The 26,461-nt window shown below is 36.0% G+C and overlaps 1 protein-coding gene across 5 annotated transcripts in view; it reads left to right on the top strand.

Moving 5' to 3' along the window:
* Positions 1–26,461, top strand: part of LOC149565101 (uncharacterized) — a 339,748-nt gene that overhangs the window by 290,518 nt on the left and 22,769 nt on the right. For all 5 annotated transcript variants that reach the window (XR_016361996.1, XM_089818649.1, XM_089818648.1 and 2 more), the window contains 2 exons: positions 2,222–2,301; positions 2,410–2,472. Coding sequence is in view for 4 of the 5 variants with exons in the window: in XM_089818649.1 (XP_089674775.1) it covers positions 2,222–2,301; positions 2,410–2,472 (143 nt within the window). In the remaining variant the exon portion in view is untranslated. The remainder of the gene's footprint in view (positions 1–2,221; positions 2,302–2,409; positions 2,473–26,461) is intronic.

Raw genomic sequence — 26,461 nt, 5'->3', positions numbered from 1 at the left:
ATAGAGAAAAACTTCATGTAAATCCAAAAATCATCAACTCTTACCTCTTTCAAATGACTTGATAAGTGTTGAAAAGAGCTCCTATTAACTCCTTGATGATCTTAATGCAAGTATATAACTACTCCATTGTGCTTTGTGCAAGCTTTTCTCCTCTTCCTTTCAGCTGGTTGCAAAATAATGGCTCTCTCCCTCTCTATCTCTCTCTCTCTCTCTCTAGTTGTCACATAAGAATGTTATGGAAGTTTTAAAAAAAACATTAATTTTTTTATTGTTTTGGGTAGAGGAAATTCTACCATTCGCAGTCGGGTTTTAAGGTGATCCGTGGGTCAAGTGAGTAGGCGAGTAATGATACTTGACTCACCAAGATAGAGTCACGGGTTAGTTTGACCTGGCTTAGGTGAAATGACTCCCAGACTCGCACAACTCGTGGCGAGTCTAGATTCTTTGATTTAATTGTTGTTATTAAAATAATTCGAATATATTCGAAGGATGTTTTGCAATTGAGATTGATATCTTGTAAGAGTGGCAATGACAAATAAATTAAGTCTTAGCATTGGAATTCATTGAAAATTTGGTTTCTTTTATAACTATTATTCCACTAATAATTTCGGTATTTCAAACTGTTGGAAAATTCGGCATATTTGTTTCAAATGCAAAAGAAATATACTCAAAATACAAGGAAACATATCATTAAAGTGGTATGAGAAATCGTTTGCCAAGTGTTTGACAAAATGTCAAACATTATTTAGTTAAGGAATTCGAGATTGTCTGAGCCATAACTAGTAGGGCTCATTACAATCTCCGAGTAAACAATTCGCCTGTTGGCTTTCTTACTTCTATTCATAATTTCATAGATAATGTTTTTATGCATGATTTAAATTACTACTATAGGCCACAAGGCTCCCCTTAAGATTCTTCTTGGACGGGCATCCTCTATCCAAGGCCAACGACATAAGCATATGTTTGACAACATCAAAATATTATGGCACATCGATTATCGACCATGGCAGACAATGGAGATCTTAATATCTCCATGCTCCATGCTTCGATATCAATTCTCAGCCATGGCGGACAATGAAGATCTTAATATCTCACATGCTCCATTCTTCGAGTTCACATTAATATCTATGGTGTTAACCCCCTGAGCTAACACAATATTATCCATTAGTATGGCTCATTAGTATAAATAAATTCATAAACATAATTAAAAAATATAATTCATAAACATACCTTTCTTACCTTCTTCTTTTCCAAGAGTCACACCCTTTCATAATACAAATCTTTTGAAAAATCACAACACTTCATAGTTATAATACTTTCAAAAAGTCACAACACTTCATAACTAAAATCCTTTGGAAAAGTCCCACTACTTTATAATCACAATATTTTTTGAAGAGTCACAACTATTCATAATTATGACCCTTTCGAAGGTTCACATCCTTTGAATATCATTGACACCTTTTCAAAAAGTCACTTCCTTATTTTCTTCATATTACCTCTCTTTTCCATTTTTCCTTTTTGAACTCCTCTCTTCTCCCCCTTTTTTTCCCCTCTCTAAAATAAACTCTCCTCCCTTTTATATCTTAATTTTAAGGAGCCATGTTTATTTGTTAAGCATCTCTTGACTTTTCATTAGATTTAGTTAATTTATATTATTCTATGTTATATTATTTATCTACTTATTTATGTTTATTATTATTTATTATTAAATTCTATTTAGAAAGTTAATATACTTTCTACAATATTATCTCTTGTATTTAATTTAGTTTCTTTATTTACTCATTTAAATTTTATTAATTTTTAATTATTTAAAATATCATACTAAAGATTATTTCATTAATAATATAAATTAAATAATTATTATTTCCTAGAATTATATAACTTTATTATCATTGTTTAATTAATAACATCAAAGTAATTGCATTTACTAAATATTTTAAATTACTCTAGTATGAAAGGATCAAGAAGATGATTATTTAATTTTAATTCTATTTTTTCAACCGAGAAACATAAGATAATCCCAAATGTGTACAGCTTAAGAATGGTACATTATAGAACTTTAGTGAATGAGCTACAGTTTAAAAGAATGATTGAGTCAAATACTGAACGATGATGATATATTAAGCTAATAAACTGACTTGTGTTTCCTTGTAATTTGTATTAGTTCTATTTCAAGTTTTCTCATTTATTTTACAGCTGACAAATATTTATTTGGACTTAGGAATGTTTACATACTGCGAGGATACACGGAATTTTTGGTTTAATCCCAACTCTATGGAATCAGACCACGAATTTTGGCTGGCAAGTTATTGATACTCTAGCTTCTTAATAATTTACATTTCTTGTGTGTAGTAACTTTTAACAAAACTAGAAATGAGTCATATTAACACTTTTGATTGCAATTTTCAGGTTGGAGCAATCTTAGGATTGGCTATATACAATGGTGTTATCTTGGATGTGCATTTCCCTGCAGTGAGTTAATTGCATATACAAACTTAATGTTGCTATAATATCTTGTTTGTGTATTGCCTAATGAAGATTGCATACTGGGAGTAGGTTTTTTAAACTAAGTGCATTGTATGGTTTCAAATGGTAGAACCATCATGTATACTGATGAGTTAGACTTTTTAAAAATGTTTGCAGAAATTCTGAGCATTTAAAGTCTATTAAAATTAAAAAGACTTTCAGTGTGTCATTTTATAGTTTCACAAGATTGTGTTTAGTGTCCACAACCTATGTTAATAGACATGTTCATAGACAGCTGTAAGTGTAATTTAAGTTTTCTTGTAAGTAGGGCTCCATTCTATATGGAGGCTTCTAGTCTCTGACCTCCCATATCATTACGCTTTTCGACATTCCTGGGCAGCCATCTCTCCACTCCACTCCTCCTTTCTGCCACTTGTTCACCTACTCTAGTATTATTGAGGCCATCAGATCTTTGAGATGTAGCAGAACAGCTGATGAAGAGGGTTTCTGGGCAGAACTTTTCAAACACTGTGCTTCAGTTCTTGGATCTTACCTTCCTACACTCTTTAATAGAGTGGTTTGTATTGGGTTTCCTGAATCCTAGTCTAGACATGTGGTTTACCCTATTCACAAGTCTGGCCCTACTTCCAATCCAGGTAACTATAGAACTATTATGATCGGACATACTTTTGCCAAACTTTATGCCATTTCTCTGAACACCATGTTATCTAGTGAGGTTGATAGAAGAGGCTATAGAGCTAAAGGGCGGGCTGGTTTTTCGAGCAAACTATCAAACTATGGATCATGTTTTCACGCTGCGCGCTATCATTGAGGAGGCTAGGCACCGCTCTCAGAAGGTCTATTGTTGTTTTGTGGATGTCCGTAAGGCTTTTGATTATGTTCCTAGGTTGGCCTTATTTCAAAGACTTCATGAGATTGGGATCTCAGATATGTTACAGACTACTATTATGAGGCTTTATGAGAGGGTAATTGGTAGGCTCAGGACTTCGGTGGGCTTTTCGGTTCCGATTCAAAGCACCATTGGGGTGAAGCAGGGTTGTCCTCTTTTGCCTACTCTGTTTAGTTTGTATATTGATGAGTTGGAGGATTTCCTTGTGAACTCCTCTCAACTGGGCGACGAGTGCTATTTGCATTAGGTTTTGATCTCCATTCTCCTTTTTGTTGATGATGTGGTTCTCTTGGCCTCTTCTTTCGACAGCTTGCAGAGACTCCTGGATGGTCTAGCTTTTTTTTGTGATCATTGACAACTTGTGGTCAATTTGTCTAAGACTCAAGTTATGGTCTTTAACTGTTTAAAGACCTCTCATCTTCATTTCTTCTTTCAAAGTTAGGAGGTTGAGGTTACTTCCTCTTATATGTACTTCGGTGTGAAGTTCTCGGGGCTGCACTTTAGCTTGAGGCCAGCTATTTAGTCCAGAGTTAGTAAGGGCATGGGTTCCCTGGCTTTATTGGAAAGACGGTGCTTCAGGCATCATTTCGAGGATATTTCATCGAAGTTGTCGCTTTTGGACTCCTTGGTTCATCTGACAATTCTCTATGGCTCAGTGGTTTGGGGGCCTTCTCTTATTGCTTCTGATTGGGCTTCTATAGAGAGGGTTCAGACATTGATGTTACTGTGTATCATAAGATGTCATAGACTCACCCCTCACAGTATTGTCTTAGTTGAGTTTGAAGCTCATCCTCTCAAACTTGTTGCCATTTTTGACTTAATTTAGTTTCTTCATCGACTTCGTGGTTTTATGGAGTCGGTTGTTGAGCAGCACAAATACTCTCATCTGGCATACTGTTCTTCTACTGAGATTTTGAGATCTGACACCTCTACTAGGTCTCGTTGTTGGTATGGCTGGGGCACCTCTTTGTTGGGTTCAATTGGTATTGAGATAGATCGTCTTCCTCCTTACTAGTTTTCACTTGATGTTCCTGCTCATCTTCTCCCCTCACGTCAGGAGTTGAACGAGCATGTCAAACAGGATATTTACAGATAGTACATTACCACTACTTGGAGTAATTCCCTGGGAGGTTTGTGATCTAGGATGGCTTTCTATGCCGAGCATTTTCTTCAGATCCAAGATGGTATTATTGTTCGCCCTACTTATCTCTACCGGCACCGAAATCATGCCTTATGGTTTTCTTTAGGCTCATTCAGAGTTGGTTCTCACTGCCTCAAGGCTCGGACCGACCACCATATGGATTAGGCTGATTAGATATGTTAGTTGTGTACTTTGGCAAAGGTTGAGACTAAGATCCACTTCATATTTCGATGTCCTCTTTACTATGAGATTAGAGGGAGATTTTATTGCCTTTTCAGAGACTGTTCTTCTCTTTCGATGTTCTTCAGCTATATTGATCAGTGGTGTCTTGCACTTTATCTTCAGGAGGCCACCCATCTTCGAGAGATTACCCTGCAGTCTTTTATACCTCAAGGGCGTACTTCAAACCAACTCATTACTGCCTTTTTCTCTCCCTTGTCTCCTCCACGGATTTGAAAAGGCCTTTCAGTATTTCTCATTCCAGATCGGTCAAACACTACACCTGTCTCTCCAAGCAACGACAGTCCTACAACGGTTCTACACGGCATTCTAAGACTATGGATCGTTCATGGGTTTACCCCTCTATTACTAATTTCTTTGTGGCAAGGAAGGGCCCTTAATCCTTACCTTTTCTTCTTTCTTGTTTTGTTTCTTGCTTTTGTTTCTTCTTAGTCACCATTTGGTGCTTTTGCTTTGGTCGGCTCTTCTATTTGTATCTCAATCCCATAAACCGTGTTGGTTTTCCGTGGACATTAATATTATTATGTTATCTTATCTTAAGACAAGTGGGGCGTCATTCTATATGGAGGCTTCTAGTCAGTGGCCAAGAATTAATTGCACTGGACACACATCAAGACATTCTAAGGCTTGTATATGGGATTTAAGTATTTTAATATGTGTTTAACACACTAGCATTTGTCATTGCCCCCACTATGACTCATTGGAAATTATGTGTTGATCCTTATAAGCTCTGAAGAAGATCACTCAAGGGAGGTATGCCCTTTCTCAATGTGATTAATGCATTAAAATCATAGTTATAGGATTCTCCAAGTCCACGAAAATGACCTAACCCTAGCCTCAAACTTGGCCGAATTAGACTGAGTCAAGACTAACTTGTTGAGTTGGCAAAACTAGGCTGACTTTTTGAGTCCTAAGTTCAGGACTTGATCGGCTGCAACAACACAATATAAAAAATATATACATTAATTTAATTCGTAGTCTTTTGACTTTTTTAGTGTATTGTTTTTTCTTAAAGACAAAAAACAATGTTCTTTCATTTGCAAACACAAGGAAGAGAGGAAAGGAGGGATTAGAGAGATATATTGGAGATTTAGAGCATAGACCAGCAGATCAGTGGGATCTTAGATATTTATTGTGGAATGTTTGTACAATTTAGTAGCTTGCATTCATACATTAAGAGACGTTAAAAGAAAAATTTGAAAGCCTCCACAAATTTCAAGTGCATTTCTTCGTTTTTGGAGCAAATCTGAAGAGGTCGGTCACATTTTTTGTATTGTTTTAGTTTTGTTTCATTTGATGTTGATGGAAAAGTAACTCACTCTATTTGTTTTCTTTATTTTATTATCTCAATTTAATTAGAATCTACAGAATTTTTAGATTGTCACTTTTTTCATTTATGATTCATTGCAATAGCAACATAATGTTTGAGTTTGAGATTAGTGCATCTAAGCCTAAGTGTAACCCTAATGTAGATGCCAAAGGGATAAGGTTTGGAAACATTCCATTCCTAGATTCAAAAAAGAGGTTATATGTTGCATTGAGTAGGTGTCAACTGGTTGAAATATTACTTGCACATATCTTAAGCCATGATGCCAAAACATGCAATGCAACACCTTGTTATATGTGAAATGCAAACTCATTTAACAGAATTTAAAGAGAAACAAGAATTAAAACAGAAGCATATAGTTAATAAGATAAATTTATTAATGTCCATCAAGAGACCGCTAAAGCCTCTAAAGGGCTGAAATAATATGACGAAGGCAACCCCTAAGAACAGGAACACCAAATGGTGACTAGAAAAAGAACAAGCAAGAAAGCAAAAGACCCAACAAAGGAAGACTAGATATTCTTCCGAGGTGGGAAAAAAGTCCAACTGTCATGTCTCCTATTTGTCTCTAATAGAATTTAATAATAAATGTAATAAAATAATAATAAAATTAATATATTAGTTATTATAAATTTTTATTCATTTAACGAAATAAATTTATATACTAATTAATATGATAGAATACTATATATATAAAGAAGTAAAAATATATAATTAATTTGATAAAAGTCCATTTAAGCTTTATTTATATACGTACATATAAATAATATCAAGAATAAATTAAAAAAATGTATGATCCAATATTATTATGAAAAATGTAATATTAAGTTTAAAGACAAATGAATTGAGTCTACTCAATGGTTAAAGCTTAATTAAAATATTCTATTCTAGTATCTATATACTGTGAGAGGACACAACCTTTCAAAAATGTTTCATTCCAAGACATAACAATATATAAGTCTAGGAATAATCGGGGAGGAGGGGAAACATACAGGAAGTATGAATAGATAAAAGGCCATATAACAGTTAGTAAAGAAGACATGAATACAATGATGAGATCCCTGGCAGAGTAAAGAAGAAAATAATAATAATCAAAAGAAGAAGAGAATATCGCAATTGCAAGCAAAGAGGAGTCGTCCAGCCCAGCGTTGGAAGAGCAGACACCAATTCGAGGAGATGACTCAACATCATTCACTGAGCATAGAATGGAAGGAAAAGCAATAAAAAAAATTACAAGCCAACTAGTGATTGACGCATATATGGAGGGAAAAATGATTTGTATCAATTAACGCAAGGCCAGTAGCTTTAGACGGAGAAGAATATATGTATCAGAGGAGAAAGGGCAGGATATCGAAGGTGGAGTCTCAAATTGACTTATACAAAGAGCATCTACATTACAAGCAATCATGGCATCGACAGAATCTGTCTCCCCTTGAAACGGATGTCACTAGAGCAGGAAGATAAGCAACTCATATCAGAAGGCGGGAGTAATAGTCAGTTGGGCAAACCTCTACCTTCGAGAAAGAATCAGTTAAGCAAGGGATGGAGTAGGACTTCTCAGAATCAATAGACATAAAACAAGAGAACTGTCATGACGTGGAGCCTATTCAACACACCCACGAACAGAAGAATGCGTGAATAAATAACATTGAAGATATTCATCAAACTATAGACATAAAATGACATAGTGAGCATCACCATACTGAGGGAGTATAGAAGCATCGGTATGTTCACGATATCTCTGGATAACCATCTGTGTTCATTAGAACTGGAAGTGGAAACAACATAAGAGAATTGAAACAGAGATAGTGGGATAGTGAAGTCTCATTAAACATAGGATTAAAGACACAAATTAATATACAGAATTCTGAGGTATACAAATGCTTATCTTATGATTATTTGATTAATAGGGAAGAGAGCATATTAACTCTCAAGAGAGAGACCAAAAAAAGGGTAAAAGATATTCGTATAATGAATAAAAAATCAACAATAGCTGAAACTTAAATAACAGACAGTTTGTAGCAGAAAATCCAGTTAGTCTGTCCATAAAGCCAACTGTTAGTCTGTCCATAAATAAACACAAAGCCAACATATTAGAAGCATTAATAACTGAAGGCTTTCGTAAGCCAAATAATATCTTTTACACCAAAGAAAGAGAAATAGCTAAGACTCGTGAGGGTCACATAAGGATAATATAAAATCAGTAAGGAAACATACATCAATAAACATAGGAGGTAGTGCCTAGTTCACATAATAAAGATAGAAGACATTACATAGGAATAGAGTCATCTTGTACATCTCGAAACTATTCATTACAAATTCATTCAATATGCAAATATGGTTCCTAGTTAGGGATTATACAATTGACATAATCTAATCCACTTGTAGACCAAAAGATCTACAGTTATAGTATACACATGCCAATATGCAAAAGGGTATATCTTACATTAATAATCCATTATAGTTTAATCCATATACATGTTGGATTCATGAGCCAAAGTCTATTCAAACAAGATAAATCAAATGATTGAGTAAAGCATCAATGTTATCATTGAGAGTGACAATTTTTAATAGGAAGAATTCATCTCTAAATTTAAGGGATAAGAACATTATTCGACAATTCCAAATCATCACAAATAGGGACATTACACCAACACCAAAGGATAAGGTCCAGGACAAGGGTGAGCCCTAGACCATCTTAGAATGCCATTGGAGGTGGAGTGTCGCTACCGAGTGAACCCATTGCAGGGTCTCACAAGCTTGGCGTGGCTTAAAGTAGGAGGGTTGAGTGACCGCTTTGTGCCCTGGGCAAGAGACATCAGTGAGAAAAAGGAGGTGATGAGTTGATCTGAAGTCTATCTCAAAGGGAATAGATCCTGCAAAGTGTGATCACGAAGTCACATGGCCTCCTAGAGGTAAAGAGCAAGACATCGTTGATCAATATATCGAAAGTAAATTGAAAGGGATCTTCTCTCTCTGAATGGGCAATGAAACCTAACCCTGATCTTGTAATAGGTGGGACACTGGAAGATAAAATAAGTCTCAATCTCGGCCTCTGTCAAGGCACAAAGGCAACAAATCCGATTGACTTTGTCAATCTGGTTGTTCCTCTCGATGCAGAAGCCCGTGGGAGTTGACTCTAAAGGAACCCAAGGAGATGCGAAGAGCATGGCTCCAATGCAGTCGCAAGTAGAAATGGCACACAATGACCCCAACCTAAATATCCATAAGGTGCTCAACATAAAAGGCTATCCTCAACTGGAGACTAGCCAGAGAGTTGCTCCAATTCGTAATAATATAGTGTATGTACATGTCAAGTCTAACATTTCCATTGAACTCCTGTTGTGAGGGAAGGAGATGAGCAGTAGCATCCAAAGAGAACTAGAAGGGAGGGAGACAATCAATCTCGATCCTGATCAAGCCCAACAAAGAAGCCTAGGCGTACTACCATCAAACTCTACCATCAAGGTTGGAATCAGTAGTAGCTACAAAAAGAGCAATAGGCCAAGTAAGAGTATTTGTGATGCCCATCAATAAAATCCGTAAAACCCCAAAGATGGTGAAGGAACTAGACCAAGTCAAAGATGGCCTTGAGCCTAAAGGGATGAGCCTCAAACTCGACCAAAATGGCATTGTGAGTAGACCGATGACACATGATGATGTGCTAAAGCTGAAGGGTCTAAACTAGTGTTACGAGACTCAGACTCGCCTTTGACTCGGAAAGTCAAAATCCGACTCACTCAAACTCGGCGACTGGACTCGGCAAGGACTCAGAAAATTGAAATACTCATGAAATTCAAAGATTTTTAAGGATTTTAAGATTGTTTCATGCATCTTTTGGTCAATTAACATCAAATACATAATAATTGAGATAAATAGAAGCTACTTAATACACATACACAATTTTGCGTAGATCACATAAGTATAAAAGCGAATTTTTGAAGGAAAAAAATTGAATAACACAATATAAAGTTATAAACTATAAAATAATAAACATAGTGTCACTCCAGTGTCAAAGATTCAAATGTCTACAATATTCATGGATTACAAAATCCATGGTATCAAATTCAAAAGTTCAAAACATATATCAAAATAACAGCTAGAAGACTAAGGCTCATAGTAGTCTATGACCTCCAACGGGTGGGCCCAAGATAAGTTGTGGAAGACTCTAGAGCCATCCTCTCTCCCTGTGTTTGAGGCTGAGCCTCAAACTCATCCTCATCCTCATCATCATCATCATCCTCATCGTCACCCACATAATCCTCGTCATCAGACTGGGATCCATCACTCCTAGGCTCAAGGTCTTGCACTTTGCCTCCTCGCACTCTAGCCTCCTCAACTGCCATCGCTACTGCCTCAGCCTCTTGATCCACCTGATCTATCTGCTCCACATCTTCATCACTGAAGACAGGATCAGCCATCTCTGTGTTCCACTCTACATGAGGATCAACATTCTCTAATACAATCGGTGCCAAGGATCTGTCTATGGCGAAAGCAAAGATTGTAGTGAACAAAGACAAGATCATTTAATTTTTTCACTTCCAACTTATTGCGCTTCTTTGAGTGTACGTGCTCAAATAGGCTCCAATTACGTTCACATCCTGATGCACTAGATGGCTGGCTTAAGATGCGAATCGCAATCCTTTGTAAATTTGGCACCTTTGTGCCAAACATCTCCCCCATGCATCTGAAACAAGAAAATTTTGAATCATATCAACAACTTTGAATTTATCAAATTAAAATGGTAATACCGTAATAGAATTACTTTTAGAAATTAGGATGTAGAATCAAAGATTTTTAGTATTTACCAGGCATCAATTTTGTCCTATTTTTCTTGCACAACTCCCGTGCAAATAAGTTCTCTTGAGTTTTCTTAAACAACTCAATCTCACGGACTATAATTGTTTCAACTGGTGACATTCTCTCTACAACATCATAGAGGCTGCTCCACACCTCCTCATCAACCTTGAAATGTGAACTGAATTGGTATGCTAGATTAAGGAAGTAGGCCGTTGCATGTATAGGTCTGTGAAGTAGATTGTGCCAACGTCTATCAATAACATCCCATATAGGCCCATACCTATCTCGATTCTATGCAAAATAAGAACGAATGGCCTCCTTCACCCTATCCATGCCCTCATAAATGTAGTCCATTGAGGGCTTCTCTCCATCAGCAGTTCGTAGGAGAACAAGAAGTTGCATTACAAACTGCAATCATTATGAAAGTTAGAAAAGAAATAATTAGCTTTAAGTTTTTTCTTTAAAAAATGAACAATAATTTATAACATAATTTCATAAACAAAATAAAGTTGAAATGAGGACAAAAAGGAAAATTGTTGTCACAATATCAACAATCAGTGTCCAAAAAGAAGCCTCATCAAAAATATGATCAGCTGCAGTAATCCCCGTAGTGGTCTTTACATATGATGATGCAATCCACTCCTCACTAACAAACATGCATCTCAAACCTCCCTTTGAATCAAGCAAAGATTTTAATGTGAGAAAATTGGTTGCAAATCTAGTGACCCTTGGATGAGACTACTCCTTTTGCTCATTGTGTTTCCTCATGAGGTTGAGGACCCATGTATGATTATATATGAATTTGCATACACTCCTTCCTCGCTCTATAACTGTTTTTATCTAAGGGATTTTACCAAGATCCTCTAACATGAGGTCAATGCAATGAGTAGCGCAAGGGGTCCAAAATAAGTGAGGGTGTCTCTCCATAAGAAGCTTTCCTGCAGCAACATAATTTTTTGCATTATCTATAACTATTTGCACCACATTCTCCTCACCCACGTCCTTTCTCACTTCATCCATTATCTCACAAAGATATTAAATTTTTTTTTTTCTTCCTGAGGCATCAATTGATTTCAAAAAAACCGTGGCACTGAAGAAAAAGAAACAAATTAGTATAATGATTAGTCACTTAAGTACAAGTTCTACTTAATCACTTAAGTATAAGTTCCACTTCTAAATTTTTAATATCTAAGACTCTAAGTACAATTACAATTTACCTGATGAGGTGACAAGAAAGTTGAGTGTTCTACTCCTTCTATCAATCCAACCATCAGTCATGATGGTGCAACCTTTCCTCTTCCACACCTCATGCTACTCCTTGATTTCAACTTCTACATCAGCCACCCTTTGGTTCAAAATAGGGCCCCCTAGCTTTTTAGCACTAGGGGCTTTGAACCCAGGACCACAAACAGCAACAGCATCGATTCCAATTTGCCAATAAGGGGACCTAAAATAAATAGAATAAAATTTAAAGTTAAACAAATTAGTATATTATAAATAAATTTGAAAACAAAATACAAAGTAAAATAAACAAAATAAGCATATTATTGTCTCTTGAAAGTTGAAAGTTCAAAGTTGAAACTTTGAAAGCAAGAGAAGACATAAATTTAAATTTAAATAAATAAGTACCTTGCTGCATTGAATGAAATGTTGTTGTAGACGAAGAAGTCTCCTAGTACCAATTTTGCATAATCATGATTATCCTTGTTCCAACCCATGCCCTCAAGCGATGGTTGTGCACCTGGAGTCATGCATGGAGCAAACATGGAATCAAGTGTAGATCTTTGCTTACGAATGCGAGGCCCAATGGTCATACTCGTAGAAGCAGTGGCATCTGTAGGTGGAGGAGGGGATAATGGAGAGCGAAAACTAGAAGATACCTGTTGGGCTCCAGCTAGTTGTGCCATTTCTTCATGTTGCTTTTTTTTCAATTCTCTTTTCTCCATTTTTTTCTCTATAAGAGTTTGCATGTCTCGCATAACATCTTGGAGTATATCTTTGCATTTTTTAGCATCACGTCTAGGTATATGTGCTAGGTGATACTTCAATCTATTTATTCCTCCCCCATTATATACTACACCGCAATGCCAACATCTAACAACTCTTTTGTTGTGCCCTGGAATGGCATGTTTCCAAGCCCTACCCCTTGCTATTGCACTTGGGTCTGCATTAGGGTTAAATGGAGGCCTAGTTCCACTTCCCTCACCCTGAGATATTATGTCAAATTTCAATGTGTTTGCTGCTAGCCTGCTGCAATATGAATGTAAACAAAATGAGAAGTAAAAAATAGTAGATAGTAGTAGAGACCAAACAAATTTAAACAAAATGAGAAGTAAAAATACTAAAAAATACGAATGTAAAAGTTTAAAACATATTAGAAAACAACACAAAGAAATGCAACTTGTAGCTTACCTCTTCAAATTTGCACAAAGTCAAACAATGAAAATGCAAATTTGTAGAAACCTCCTCCAAATACTCTCTTAAGCTCCTCTCAATGTTTTAATGCAAGCTACAAAGATGCACAAACCATTAGCAATCAATATGGGAGAGCCAACCTGTTTGCTGATTTCTCTCTCAAAACTCCAATATTGTTCTCTAACTCTTTCCTCTCTCTTGTGAGCACAAGCAAATGGTGGAATGACCTTTTTAGGTCAATAACATGTTATAAGAACCAAAAAAGCAAACATAAAACAAAGCATTTTTTATTTTTTTGCCTTGTTCCATCTTGGCCGCCGACAAGAGTCTATGGCTTGAGACTCGGCGAGTCTGGCGAGTCTTTGGACTCAGCGAGTCCAAATGGACTCTGCCAGGACTCGGTCGAGTCTGAGTCCAGAGGCAGATTGCCTCAGAAATCGAGACTCTGCCTCGGACTCACAGAGTCCTGGTCTGACTCGGCAAGTCCAGCAACACTAGTCTGAACTCCCAACTAAATTCCAATTGGTATCTAGGAGAGAGGGCACCCATACAGCATAACCATACATCACAGTCTATCTAAGCAAGGAGTCCAGAGGGGACAACTTAGACATATTGTCTAGAAAATGATGTCCAAAGTATTGTTTCTCCAACATAGCCTGAGGACCAACCCCTTGTTGATCTTAGACTACATGGAAATTCTTAGACTAAAGCATGGTCAAGAGAACTTGACCCCGAGATAAGTGTCTTTGGGCAATTGAAGATCATCACCCAAGTCTTCCCCATGTTCACAACTAACTGTCTCAAGTCACAAAAGGAGGCCAAACCATCAAGAAGTTGTTGAAGATCCTCTCCAAATAAAAGGCCAAAAGAACCACATCATTAAGAGAATGGAGGTTACAACTTGGTGCAAATAACAACAGTCACCATGGAGCCAGGAATCCCAAAGGAAAGCCTCGAGCTCGTCAATGTATATATCGAGTAAGGTGGAAGAGAGAGGAAAGCCCTTCTTCACCACAATGGTATTCTAGATTGGGTCGAAGAACCCCCGCAAAGTTCTAAACCTGCCCACCATAGTCTCATATGATCTCTTAATAGCTTCTAAGAGAGTTGCAAAAATCACAATGTCTCTAAGTCTCTGAAAAAGTGCCACATTGGGAATAGAGTCAAATGCTTTGTGAAAGTCTACAAAGCAGCAGTAGACTCTCACCGAGTGATGTTGAGCCTCAATGATAGTTGGTAATGCCAAAATAGAGTCCATGGTCAGAAAATCGGTGCGGAACCATCCTAACCCCTCACACAATAATGTTTCCTGTTGAGCTCTCTAGATAAAATAGTGTTCAACAGTATAGCTTAGATTTTGGCAAAAGTGTTCCCAACCATGATAGTCTTGTAATTATCAAGGTCTGAAACCCAACCAGCCTTATGAATTAGATAGATAATATGCCTCGACTAAGAGTCAAGAAAACTAGTGTAAACCACTCTATTTAAGAGCATAGAGAGGAAGGAGCCCAAAATTGTCTAACCAAGCTTCAAGAGTTTCCTCTAGAACCCTTCTAAATTCGTTGTCCTGCTTCCACTAATGGATTTGACAGCCTCGCAAATGTTAGGTAACTTGAAGAGATGACAATGGTTTGGGGGAGTAAAGTGGAGGGAGGCCTGGTCGGGGACTTCATAAAGAGTGGATGTGTGAGAGACTAAAGAGCTGCAGTCCGAGGTGGAGGGATGGATGTTATTTTGGGCCTACAATGGCTCCAAACTCTTGGCAAGTATGCTATTGATCCTAACCAGAAGCAGATTAAATGTATGAGAGGAGACTAGTAGGTCATTTTTAGTGATACAGATGGGAAATCCATTAATTGAGGTGCATAGGTGGCATTTTAGAAGTTTGTGGAAAGTTCCTTAAAATGTGTTAGGCATTTATTTACATCATGCATTTAATATTTGTATCTAGGTAGTTATATCTTATCTAGTGGCTACATCTAAGTTATTTTCTTATTGGCCCACACAAGATGTGTTATTTTCTAATTGGCTCACATTGTGGTGCTTAATTGTAATTGGGTGGGAATTTAATATTTGTAGTAAGGTAGTTGTATCTATCTTTTATCCTGCATTGGTTGTATTTGTAATATCCTGGGTGGCAAGCGCCTATATAAACAAGGCATATGAGCATTTGTAAGCAAGTTCTTGGTTCTTGGGGTTTAAGCTCTTAGTTGGGAAGCTTTTAATATGAAGCTTATGGTTTGGAAGCCCGTAGTTTGAAGCTCCCTCATTGTAAACTCTCATATTGGAAGATCGCTTACATTGTAAGAAGTTGGAATTCTCCTGTCTTGGAGAATTTGTGATCTCTCTTCTTGAAGAAGTTATAGCAGTGATATCATCTGGTTGATGTTGTAAGGATTTTCAAGTATTCTGAAAGTATGCTCTGTGAAGCATTTTGTCTTATCTATATCTTCATGTTGTTAAGTCTTTTGTTATGAATTGGTAAGGGTGGTGTGGCCCTTCGTCACTTAGAGCCATGACTGACAAAGGTCCAAGGATTGTCTTAGTTCATAGGATGGAGTTGATATTGAGACATGATATAGAATGGGAAATTGTTGCCCTATTTTAGTCCCAATATTTTCAAGCATTTTTCCCCCTTACTATCCCAAGAAAATTGTTATTACCACACCCCCCCCCCCCCCCCTCCCCCTTCCCCCAAAAAACAAAAACAAGATAAGTCCTAAATTAGGCTTTGGTCTAAGTCGCTTCTCATCAGGATTCCTTTTCTCCCTTTATGCAGGTTTTCGGGATTTTTGTGTGAGAAATCCTCTTTCGCTTGCTTTGTGCGAAAATCACCTAAGTCAGGTTCGTGCGGGAAGTAGTTGTCCTAAGGTATACATCCTTCCCTTAGAAAAGTCATAGGTTTCCTCCCCCTGATGAGAAGAAACGTCTAAGTCCTTTAATATTGCTTAAGTATGTAGAGTTCAAGATTTCCCTTTCCCCACTTACTTTTCGCTCGTAAGAGAAGTGTTTCAATGCGATCCCATAGAACTATAAAATTGCTCCCACAACAAGGTGGATGTCTGAAGTTGGAGGAATTTGCTAGCAGAGATTCTATCAAGGCACATGCTCAGGAAGAACTTATTTCCAATGATCCCCCCATAAGGGGAAAGTGCACGAGATCAATAGTCATGGAAGAGTAGCCAAATGGCTTCTCTAGCGCATCAAGCAAAGTGTTCACATGTGAGAAGCCAGATTACCAAGCCCAACAGAAGCCATCACTTCCCTTAGCACTAAGATAGAGTTGGAAAATCGAAATTTCGCTTCTACCACGTTAATTGCAGGATTTGAGAGAAAGATATGCTTTATGAAGGAAATTTGTATGGATGGGACACTGCTGACATCATTTCTAGTTGTTAATCCCTCGCATTTATTTCAAATTTGATTGTTAACCTCAAAAGGCTCCTCTGGATTCAATGGTTATTACATTTACTCGTGTTTCATGGGAAACTCCAACTAACGATCATAAAGGTGGATCTATAAAGTAAGATTTCGTTGCATTTATTCATCATCTCACTTGCAATGACTGATTTGGATTTCTGTGGCTAAGTTAAGTGCTACAGTTGCTATAAGTCTGCCATGTCCTCAAGGTTTATTGGATACGATAGTTTGAATATGATAGACTATGTTGGTTCCGAAAACCGCAAATTGGAATCCTACGAGCCTTGCCTGCTCAATGCCAGGATATCCAATCGGTTAAGGCCAACTTGATGGGATTGATCGATGCGATTCAAATCCCTTGTGCTTCTAGCTTTGCAAAACCAAGGCGGGTGTATCTAATCCTAAACAAAACACTTGAGCCTAAGATGCTTATAGCAAATTGATTAGAATGCGAAAATAATGAAAACTTTCAAAATGGCAAGAATTATAGAAAGCTTTAAGATAGCAAATTACAAATTAAGAATAATAAATGTGATAATGTTTTAAATAAAGAATGAACACAACAAATGAAAAATAAATTCCTCTATAGAAAGAAATGAAACAGTTGCCGGCATATGGATTACAAATCAAGAGTAATATAAAGACCAGTGCTTAATTAAATGGGCAATCAGAGTCAATATTATAAGTTGACATGTAAATCTTTATAAAGTTCAATGTATCATATCGAACACCTTATTCTGATCGTTCAACACTTTGGACTTCCTGAATATGATATCATATCACCCATTAGTAAAATCTGATCCATTAGTACATATAAAACAATCATCACATGAGATGTGCTTGCCTTTCATCTCCCGCTTAGGATTAGAATTTAAATTTGCCTTATCAATAGGATCTTTTAAAAAGAAATAAGTTTGATTAATTCAAGCACATGATTTCTTACTTCATTGATTTGATTAGTATATATAAAGGAAAAATCCTCAAAAGAAAGATGATGAAAACTTAAAACCATCTCCCTAATCATATTGTTAACAAATATTACCACAGAGTCTTCAAGGATACTTACCTCGGTATGCTGCTTAAACTTCATACCTATATCAAATGCATCATTCTTTTGTGCAATACTTACTGATTGTGCTTCATCCATGCAGTCCTTGGTATCTGATTCTTGTTTAGTCTTTGATACATCTTCAGGTACACTGTGTTGCTAACTATATAGAAAATTCCTTAAGTCACACTCTTGATCATTTATACAAACATCGAGATTAATTTTTTCTACATAACTTGCTTGATCTCCATACAATAGGTGTTTTCCTCATAACAAAAGGCTTTGAAGACTGCTCACAATCAGCAACCATTACTCCTCTTTTATAAAATTTTTGATCAGATATGAGTGTTTGCAAAAATTTTAAAATCACTCTCGTATGATTGTACTTGCTGATCATAAGATGAACTAATACATATTTCATCTTCTAGTTGCATATCATGAGTTTTATCCACTTCAAAACTATCATCAGGCATGCTATCTTCATCATGATGCTGATGGACCTGATTGCAAAGAAAATTCTCTTCAAGAAATGAATTTAAGAACATAGGGACCTTTGGAATATCTTTATGAGAACTTTCATCTGAAACCTCTTCTTATTCATATGTTGTCTCGGATGTATTTTCTTCCTCTTTATGAATGTTCTTATTCTCCTCATTATGTTCTTGTTTTACTTTGGCATTCTTTTCTTCATCTTTAATAGCTTCATCCCATATCTAAAGAAGAAGCTTTACATCAGGGTCCTTTGGCGAGATTCTCAACTTGACAATTCTGTTCAGAAATTCCTTGTAAGGAGGCTTGAGGTTTGATGGAATCTCATGGTAAGCGTTTAGCATCCTCAAAAATAAATGTGCTGAAGTCTCGCCTTCATTCTATATTGAAAAAGGCATCAAGTAGAGACATGTTAGGATTTTCTTCCATGTTGCAGCTTTGGTCTTCATATTGTTCATAATAAATGTCATCTTCCTCGCTTGTATCATGAAATTCATATAAGAACCATTGTTCAAACTCTTTCCAAGACAAGATACACTATGTGGGTAATGATTCGTATGCTTGTCTCACATCGTTCTTTAATGTTCTGGCAAACAATTTTATCACTCGATCTTCCACACAAATCTCATAATCTTCTATAAATGTGTAGAATGCATCCAAATGTCGAATTGCCAATTCATCCCATTCTCCATAGAACTTTGGTACCAGTTGTGAAAGCTTTGGAGATAACTTGCTAGGTTCATAATCAAACTTGCTGAAATCCAATGGCCTAATGCGATCTGGAACAAAAGGCTTTCTTTCAAATAATCGATATATTTGAAAGACCATCTACCATTTCCTTTTGAGTCTACTCCCTCAACAGAGTCACTGATGATTCGAGCATTCCTTTTGTTAAAGTACCAATCAAAATACAATAGAGTCACCACCTCCAAATGGAGGAAATGAATAATCTTCAAGAATATGAGTTCTTCCTTCCAGCAAAGTATACCTTACCAAAGATTGAATCTACAGAAAAAGCTTAAAGAAAAACATGCAATGCTTCTACAAGATCAAATCTTCATAAAGCAATTTAAGATTTATAAAATAATTATGAGAGTTTAAAATCTTCAAGGAAATTAAATGCATTGTAAAAAAAACTTATCAATTCAGATCAAAATAGCAAATCAAATAGAATCTAACTTTTACTAGCCTGCAATCAGAAACTCTTAGGGTTTATTTTGTAACTCTCCCCAGTAGAGTCGCCAATCTGTTGGTTCCCAAAACTACAAATTGGAATCCTACGAGCCTTGCCTGCTCGATACTAGCATATCCAACTAGTTAAGGCCAACTTGATGGGATTGATCGATGTGATCCAAATCCCCTGCGCTTTTGGCTTTGCAAAACCAAGGCGGGTGTACCTAATCCTGAACGAAACACTTGAGCCCAAGATGCTTATAGTAGATTGATTAGAACGTGAACATAATGAAAACATTCAAAATGGCAAGAATTATAGAAAGCTTTAAGATTGCAAATTACAAATTAAGAATAATGAATGTGATAATGTTTTAAATAAAGAATGAACACAAGAAATGAATATATTAATTCCTGAATAGAAAGAAATGAAACAATTGCCAACATATGGATTACGAATCAAGAGTAATATAAAGACCAGTCCTTAATTAAATGGGCAATCAGAGTCAATATTATAAGTTGACACATACAACTATATAAAGTTCAATATATTAAAACTATAAACAAATTAATAATCCAGACGCGACAGATCAATTATATGAACGCAATTTTAAACTAGTATAGGATGCACTTTAACTCCTGTGATATAGAGACAAACTAGACATAAATATGGAAACAATTGAATACTTCACAATATCTACGTTTATGGCAATGACCCAATCCACTTATCCAAACTTTAAAATATTTATAGAAAATAAATAAAAATATTTATAAACACAACTTAATAATAATTTAAAACTCCGAAATTTAAAATATGTAATTATGCCAGAAATAAAATCACAATAAAGACACTCCTTACAGATGATCAATTTATTGCGAATTTATCCAAATTGCACAAAATTCACCCAATAATTCAATCCACGGGCTTTGCTCAAGAATTCATTTCTTCACCAATTGGATAATATAATACATCATAAGTGCATCATAATATATAAAATTTTAAAATGTGGATTTTACATCTATATTTATAAACCATGAAAGGTTACTAAGTTCTCGTTATAACAAGGTGACCCTTCATAACAAATAACTAATTGATAACTCCCTCAATTTTTTGAATAAAAATAAAGTTGGACATGAATTAAGTTATATAAGACAAACAAGGGCTCCTATCATTCGAACTCTCCCTCTTCCATATAGATGTGCACCTCAAGTGTTGAACTTGACGCAACCCAAAATATCACAGTGTGGGAATAACTTGACTGCACATTAATCTTCTTAAACCATTATCATTAATGGCACAGTTCTCCCGCTATCATGCATCCATAAACCTGTGCCAAGAAAAAGAGGTTATTAGGTAATAATTAAAAAATGATTGATAATAAATATCATAGTTTCCCTGCTAACGAAGCCTTGTGAAAGATAGACGTTGAAGTCCCCATTATCATGTGCATGATCCTTTGGAATAGAAAATCTGTGATGTGCCAAACTTCTGACGATGCCTGCTTTTCTCCGAACATTTTTATGCTAGATAAACAATCTAGTTTGTACTGTCGCTACCATATCCCATGTCCCACACACCTGGAACAATATTGTTAACTTGCAACTTACAAACATCAGATGAAATTGGTGTACATCGAGGGGTCCATATGGCTCGAGTCTCTTCTTCCATGATATCTACAAATAATCAAATGCATCTCCTCTTTCAGTGAGTTCTGGAAACAAGACGACCCCCTCAAACATGATAGTTTCTTCCTTATAGATATAGAATAACTTTTCTTTTCTAGAAGAAAAATATATATATCATGTGCATATGAAATCATCAAACCAGTCTTTGTGGCTGGTTATTCCATCGTTGCCCCCTTCTGAGTTTTTTATTGCATAACATTCATATCTGACTCAAATCTTTCCAACTCCTTATATATGCCAATGTGGAATGCAAATTTTACATCTACATATGTAGGAATCCGTAAACAAGCTCTTGTTTGAGGTGAGTAATACTTGTTATGATTTGAAGATGAGACATTGATCTCCAACATCTCTTCACAAATGGAGATTCTAAATTTTGTGAAAATCCAGGCTCCATCAGAGTACACCATGAAAAATCTAAGTAACACCCAACTACAATGTTATGATCTTGGTGACTTGCATAGAAGATTGCAGGTTGATCCTATTCATCCCGTCACGGAGAAGTTGAAGGAAAGTGGCCTAGTTGGGGCTACAGGTTTTTTGGTGGCAATGCAGGAACCATAGTTGATCCTTGAATGTATTACACTTTACGACTTCGATACCCATCAAATTAGGACCCTAGACAACGAGATATTGCTCACTCTCGACCAAGACATCCTACATAAATATTTTTGATTGTTAGCGAGAGAAGTATATAACGATATAAATTTCTGGAATTCAACCTCTCTTTACAACGAGAAGATATGGGCAAGGAGAGGTGACATGATGGCCACCTAGTTCTAGACCCCTCAAAGCCACAAGAGTAAGGTGCCCAAGACTCTCTATGGCACCAATTTAAAGAGGGAAATTGTGGATATTCTTGTCCTCTTGCACAGGCTAAAGGGGAGTGAGAGGACTGTCTTAATTTCATGGAACACTATTTCTACTTGGCTCAAGTAGTATGTGCTGAAGAAGAATACGTAGACTGGGCCCAAATAATGAGTGACAATCTAATTGGTTAACTTCATACTGCGAAAGCCTAGAAGCAATTTTATATATCCTCATACTTCATCTATGTCCTTGCTACTATCCACTTGTGGCTTGGGCTATCGCATGTTGAAGAGTTCAATGAGGGCATTTGGGTGTATGACTTCTACCCATGCCTGTAGTTACACCAGAGCTATGTAGAGTTCATGAAGGTGAATGGCGCCTTCACAATGAGGATTTGCCGAATACTGCAAGGGTGCTCGGAAAGTCGGTTCTCTCCTGAAGGTGTGTAAGGCATGAGTCAGTTTGGAAGTTGTTTCATCTGTTGTCCTGCATTTTGTCACCACAAAATGTTGGTAACAACACGAAACTTTTCAAAGCTAGTTTTCCGTCTAAGTTTAATTTGATATTTGATTGTTTAATGTTGATCGATCGATCAATTTCAATTCGTATATCAAATCAGTTTACTGAAGGCTTTTGTCAAGTCTTTCGTTTTTCTTTTTGTCGAGCCTTAACTTGATTTTTGAAGCTTTCATCATCCTTTTCTTTGCTTTTGAGTTTGCATTTGTTGGTTTTTAGTACTTTGGTTTTGCTCATGTCATGCCTTTCGCTTTTTCCTTCGATTTGGTCTAACCTAGAGCTCAATCAGAGTTGTTAGTCGAGTTATGCCCATTATAGTGCCTCAAAAGTGGACCTTTTTGGTGCAACAACATCACTTAAAAATATCATATTATATTTTTAATTTGACTTTCATTTTTGGAAAAATATAACTTAAATTCACTTTTTGTTATGTTTTTAAGTTACTTTAGCTTTAAATTTTTCAGTTAAATTGACTATAGTGCACTTTATATTATAATTTTAAGTTGAGTTACTTTTTTATTTTTCACTTAAAGTCACTATGTAAATTATATAGTTTCATTTTAATTTTTGATTTTTAAATCAAATGCTCATTTAAATGTTACTTTTTAAATGATATTTATGTGTTGTATCTTTAAATATGATATATAAATATTGTTTAGGTCCCATTTAGTAACATTTTTATAAAATTAAGTTGATTAAATGAATTAAAATTATCAAAAGTGGACGTTTTATATGCAATTACATGTAAAATCCATCAAAAGTAGACATTTTACATGTCACTAAATATAACATTCAACTTGTAAACATAAGTGGACCTTTTTGATGTCATTACATCAAAAGGTAAGTTTTTATGTCTTTGCATCCAAAATGTGAGATATAACTTAAAATGCGCGTTGTTATTGCACATAGGATCTTTGATAGAAATATTGGTAAAAATAATTACAATCTTACCTTTCTTAATGCTGATGTATAAATCTTCAGATTCAATCTTCAATGGCCAATGCTGACAATGCGTACTTTGAAACTGCAGGTTAAAGAACAATCTTGGGATTGCAAATATGTTAGTACTTGATATTGCATTGTCTCCAAATTTGGTGAGCATATATATCATATAGAAGAGACATGCCCCCGTAGGGGCATGACTCTACCTGGCTAAAGGCCACATAGAGTAATGACCCTACGTGGTCATGATTCATACCATAAACTCTGATTAGTTAAGGATAACAAGCCTGATACTTATCGGGTGTGATACAAACATTGTATATATCCAAAATGCACAGCGATTATATTTAGACTTTGTCTACGATCATATACAGCCCAATTCATTATCGGATGCTTGCATGAAGTTAAGACATAGCAAGATTAGTGATAAGAACCCTATCCCTGATCGGTATAACAGCAAGTGTCATCAGCCAACCCAATATGAATTGGAGGCAATCATAAGTCTCAAATATTTATATATATATCTGTGTGTGTGTGTGTGTGTGTGTGCACAGGTACGTATAATCTGATGATTACTTTGACAGATGCTAAACTTCAACATTACCCTCCAAAAGGTCCGATTTGCCTTGTTGATAGTTTTTAAAACATGTTATGTACCCAAAAATGGTCTGATTTTAACTTAAAACATGTTTTAAAATGTGTATTGCCCTTCAAAAAGTCCGATTTTGAAGAAATGCATGCATTTTCCTTCCAAGAACCTGATTTTGATCATTGAGGGAGATTTTCTTGGTGGATTTGTATGAGATTTTCTCCATTGAAGGTGTTTTTGCTTGGCAATGAGTTTTCTTAGATCAAGAATGGATTTAATATGTGGAAAATCGTTTTTAGAAGCTCTTTTCTAGGGCACATTTTTAAAGAAAACTCCAAATACATCCATTTTTATCAATGTTTTTGCTCCAATATGAATCGATTTGGTCTTATTTGGTGATTATATTGCATATTGATGCATGATTTGATGTTTAAACACCAAATTGATTTGCTCATGCTCCTTGGTAAAACACGTTTTTCACCCAAAATGTCCCATGAGCATACATATCCAAAAACGTTGGATTATGGAGCATGAATAGGGCACATTTTGGCATCTTTTAACAAGAACTCCTTGTTTGTTGCCCTCTCCCATTCGAATTTACAAAGTTAGAATAAGTGTTAGCATTTTTGGAGAATTTTTCAACATTGGAGTTTTTCTCCTTCATTTTTTGGCATTTAATCTTCATGTAAGTGGACTTATTCTTTTTCCTATTTAATTTGTGTTTATCTTGTTGATTTTATGCACATAATTGCTTGATGATTGCCACTTGTTGAAATCTATGCCATGGAAAGTGCATTTTTCCTTTAAAAATGAATAATTTGTTCATTTTCATGTTTTTGATTCTTTCCCAAGTTCCAATTTCGAATTTGTATGTTGAAGTGCTTTGCATCTTGGCATGTTTGAGTCACTTTCCAAAGGTACATTTTCTTTGTGTTTTTGTGTTTTGTGCTTGCTTGTAGGTTTTCTCCACGTTGGAGAAGTCACAAATTCTTTCTCAAGAACTTGTTGTTGCTTTACTTCATGTGAAAGCATCATCACATTCTACATTCCATTCCCATGTCACAACATCTCACATCTCATTTGACGAATGTGACTACATGTTTTTCATATCATTCACCATCCGTATATGCATATAATCTCATTTTTCGCTTCCATTTTCACTCATCTCACTTTTCACACTCATTCGCACAACACGTTTACACGAAATTTCATACGTGTAATAGCATCCAAAAGGTTTGATTTTGATTAAAAGTCACTTTTGAAAAGTCAAAATGATGTCATTTTCATCTTTCATGTACTTTGACTTCGTCTTTTCCCCAAAAGTGACTATAAAGCTTATTTTCCCTCTTCCATTTTCCATTTTCATTTCTCCATATGTATTTGCGCCTTGATGAGCAAATACATTTTTCCACGCTTTCCATCTCATCCTCCATTCACACTTGCATGTAAAGTGCATCCTCCATTCGCATTTGCATCTCATCTCACCTTTCATCTCCTATTACATGTTGCACTTAGATGTACTCATTTTTCATGCAATAATGCCTTGAAAACCCTAAGTCACATCTTCATTTGCACGCATTCCCATCCATTCCACCTACACATATTCTCATTTCATTCTGTTTCATTCCATCTTCCATTTTCCACCTTCATAATACTTCATTCCGCATCCCGTTCATTTCATTTTCATCCATTGCATATGCATATGATTTCTTTTTTGACATCATTTCATTGGATCTACCAAGTCTCCAATTTGTTTCCAAATCTTTGGTGATCACAAATCAACTTGTATGGCGATTCCACTTGATGTATTTATGTTTTGGGATTTTTGTGTTGCAATAGAAGCACAAGAAATGTCCTCACCATCAAAATCCAAAGGCAAATTGAAATATCAATATGATAAAGAATTGGCTCATGCAGCTCACTCATCAATCATATCTATTGTTGATAACGTGATGGACACGAAGATTGGTCATGTGGACGTGGCTGATTTTCTGCAAAGAGTTGAAACTTCAGTTGGCCACAAAATGAAGTGTATCAAAAAAAGGTAACATTCACTTGGTGTCTATATTCCTTATGGCGGCCATAGAACTTGATTTCATTCTCAGATGTGCACAGTGTTTTACTCCAAAGGAAGACTATTAAGGACTCTAATGACAAGGTTATCATTAGCCTTGATCCAGAAGTTATTGAGTAGATCTTTAAAGTACCACATAAAGAAAAATGTGTAGATTTGACCAAGGAATCATCTTTCGCATGTTGCAATGGGTAGAAAGGTGATTATCAGAAGTATGTCAAACTATATTGGTTAGACACTAAAAGGTATAACTTCTCTAGATGGGCAAAGACCGTTCATCGATCTAACTTCAAACAAGAATATAAGGGATCTCATCATCCTTCTTAGCTGAATTTGTGGTCTCAAAGATTCTACTGATTTTGAGACATGGATGTATAAGTTCATCTTTCAAATAATGGAAAACAAAGAACACATCATT

Source organism: Cupressus sempervirens, chromosome 3 (assembly GCF_028749045.1).
Source record: "Cupressus sempervirens isolate cs-2001-9-10 chromosome 3, ASM2874904v1, whole genome shotgun sequence".
Lineage (NCBI taxonomy): Eukaryota > Viridiplantae > Streptophyta > Pinopsida > Cupressales > Cupressaceae > Cupressus > Cupressus sempervirens.
This window is presented reverse-complemented; position numbering and strand designations above follow the sequence as displayed.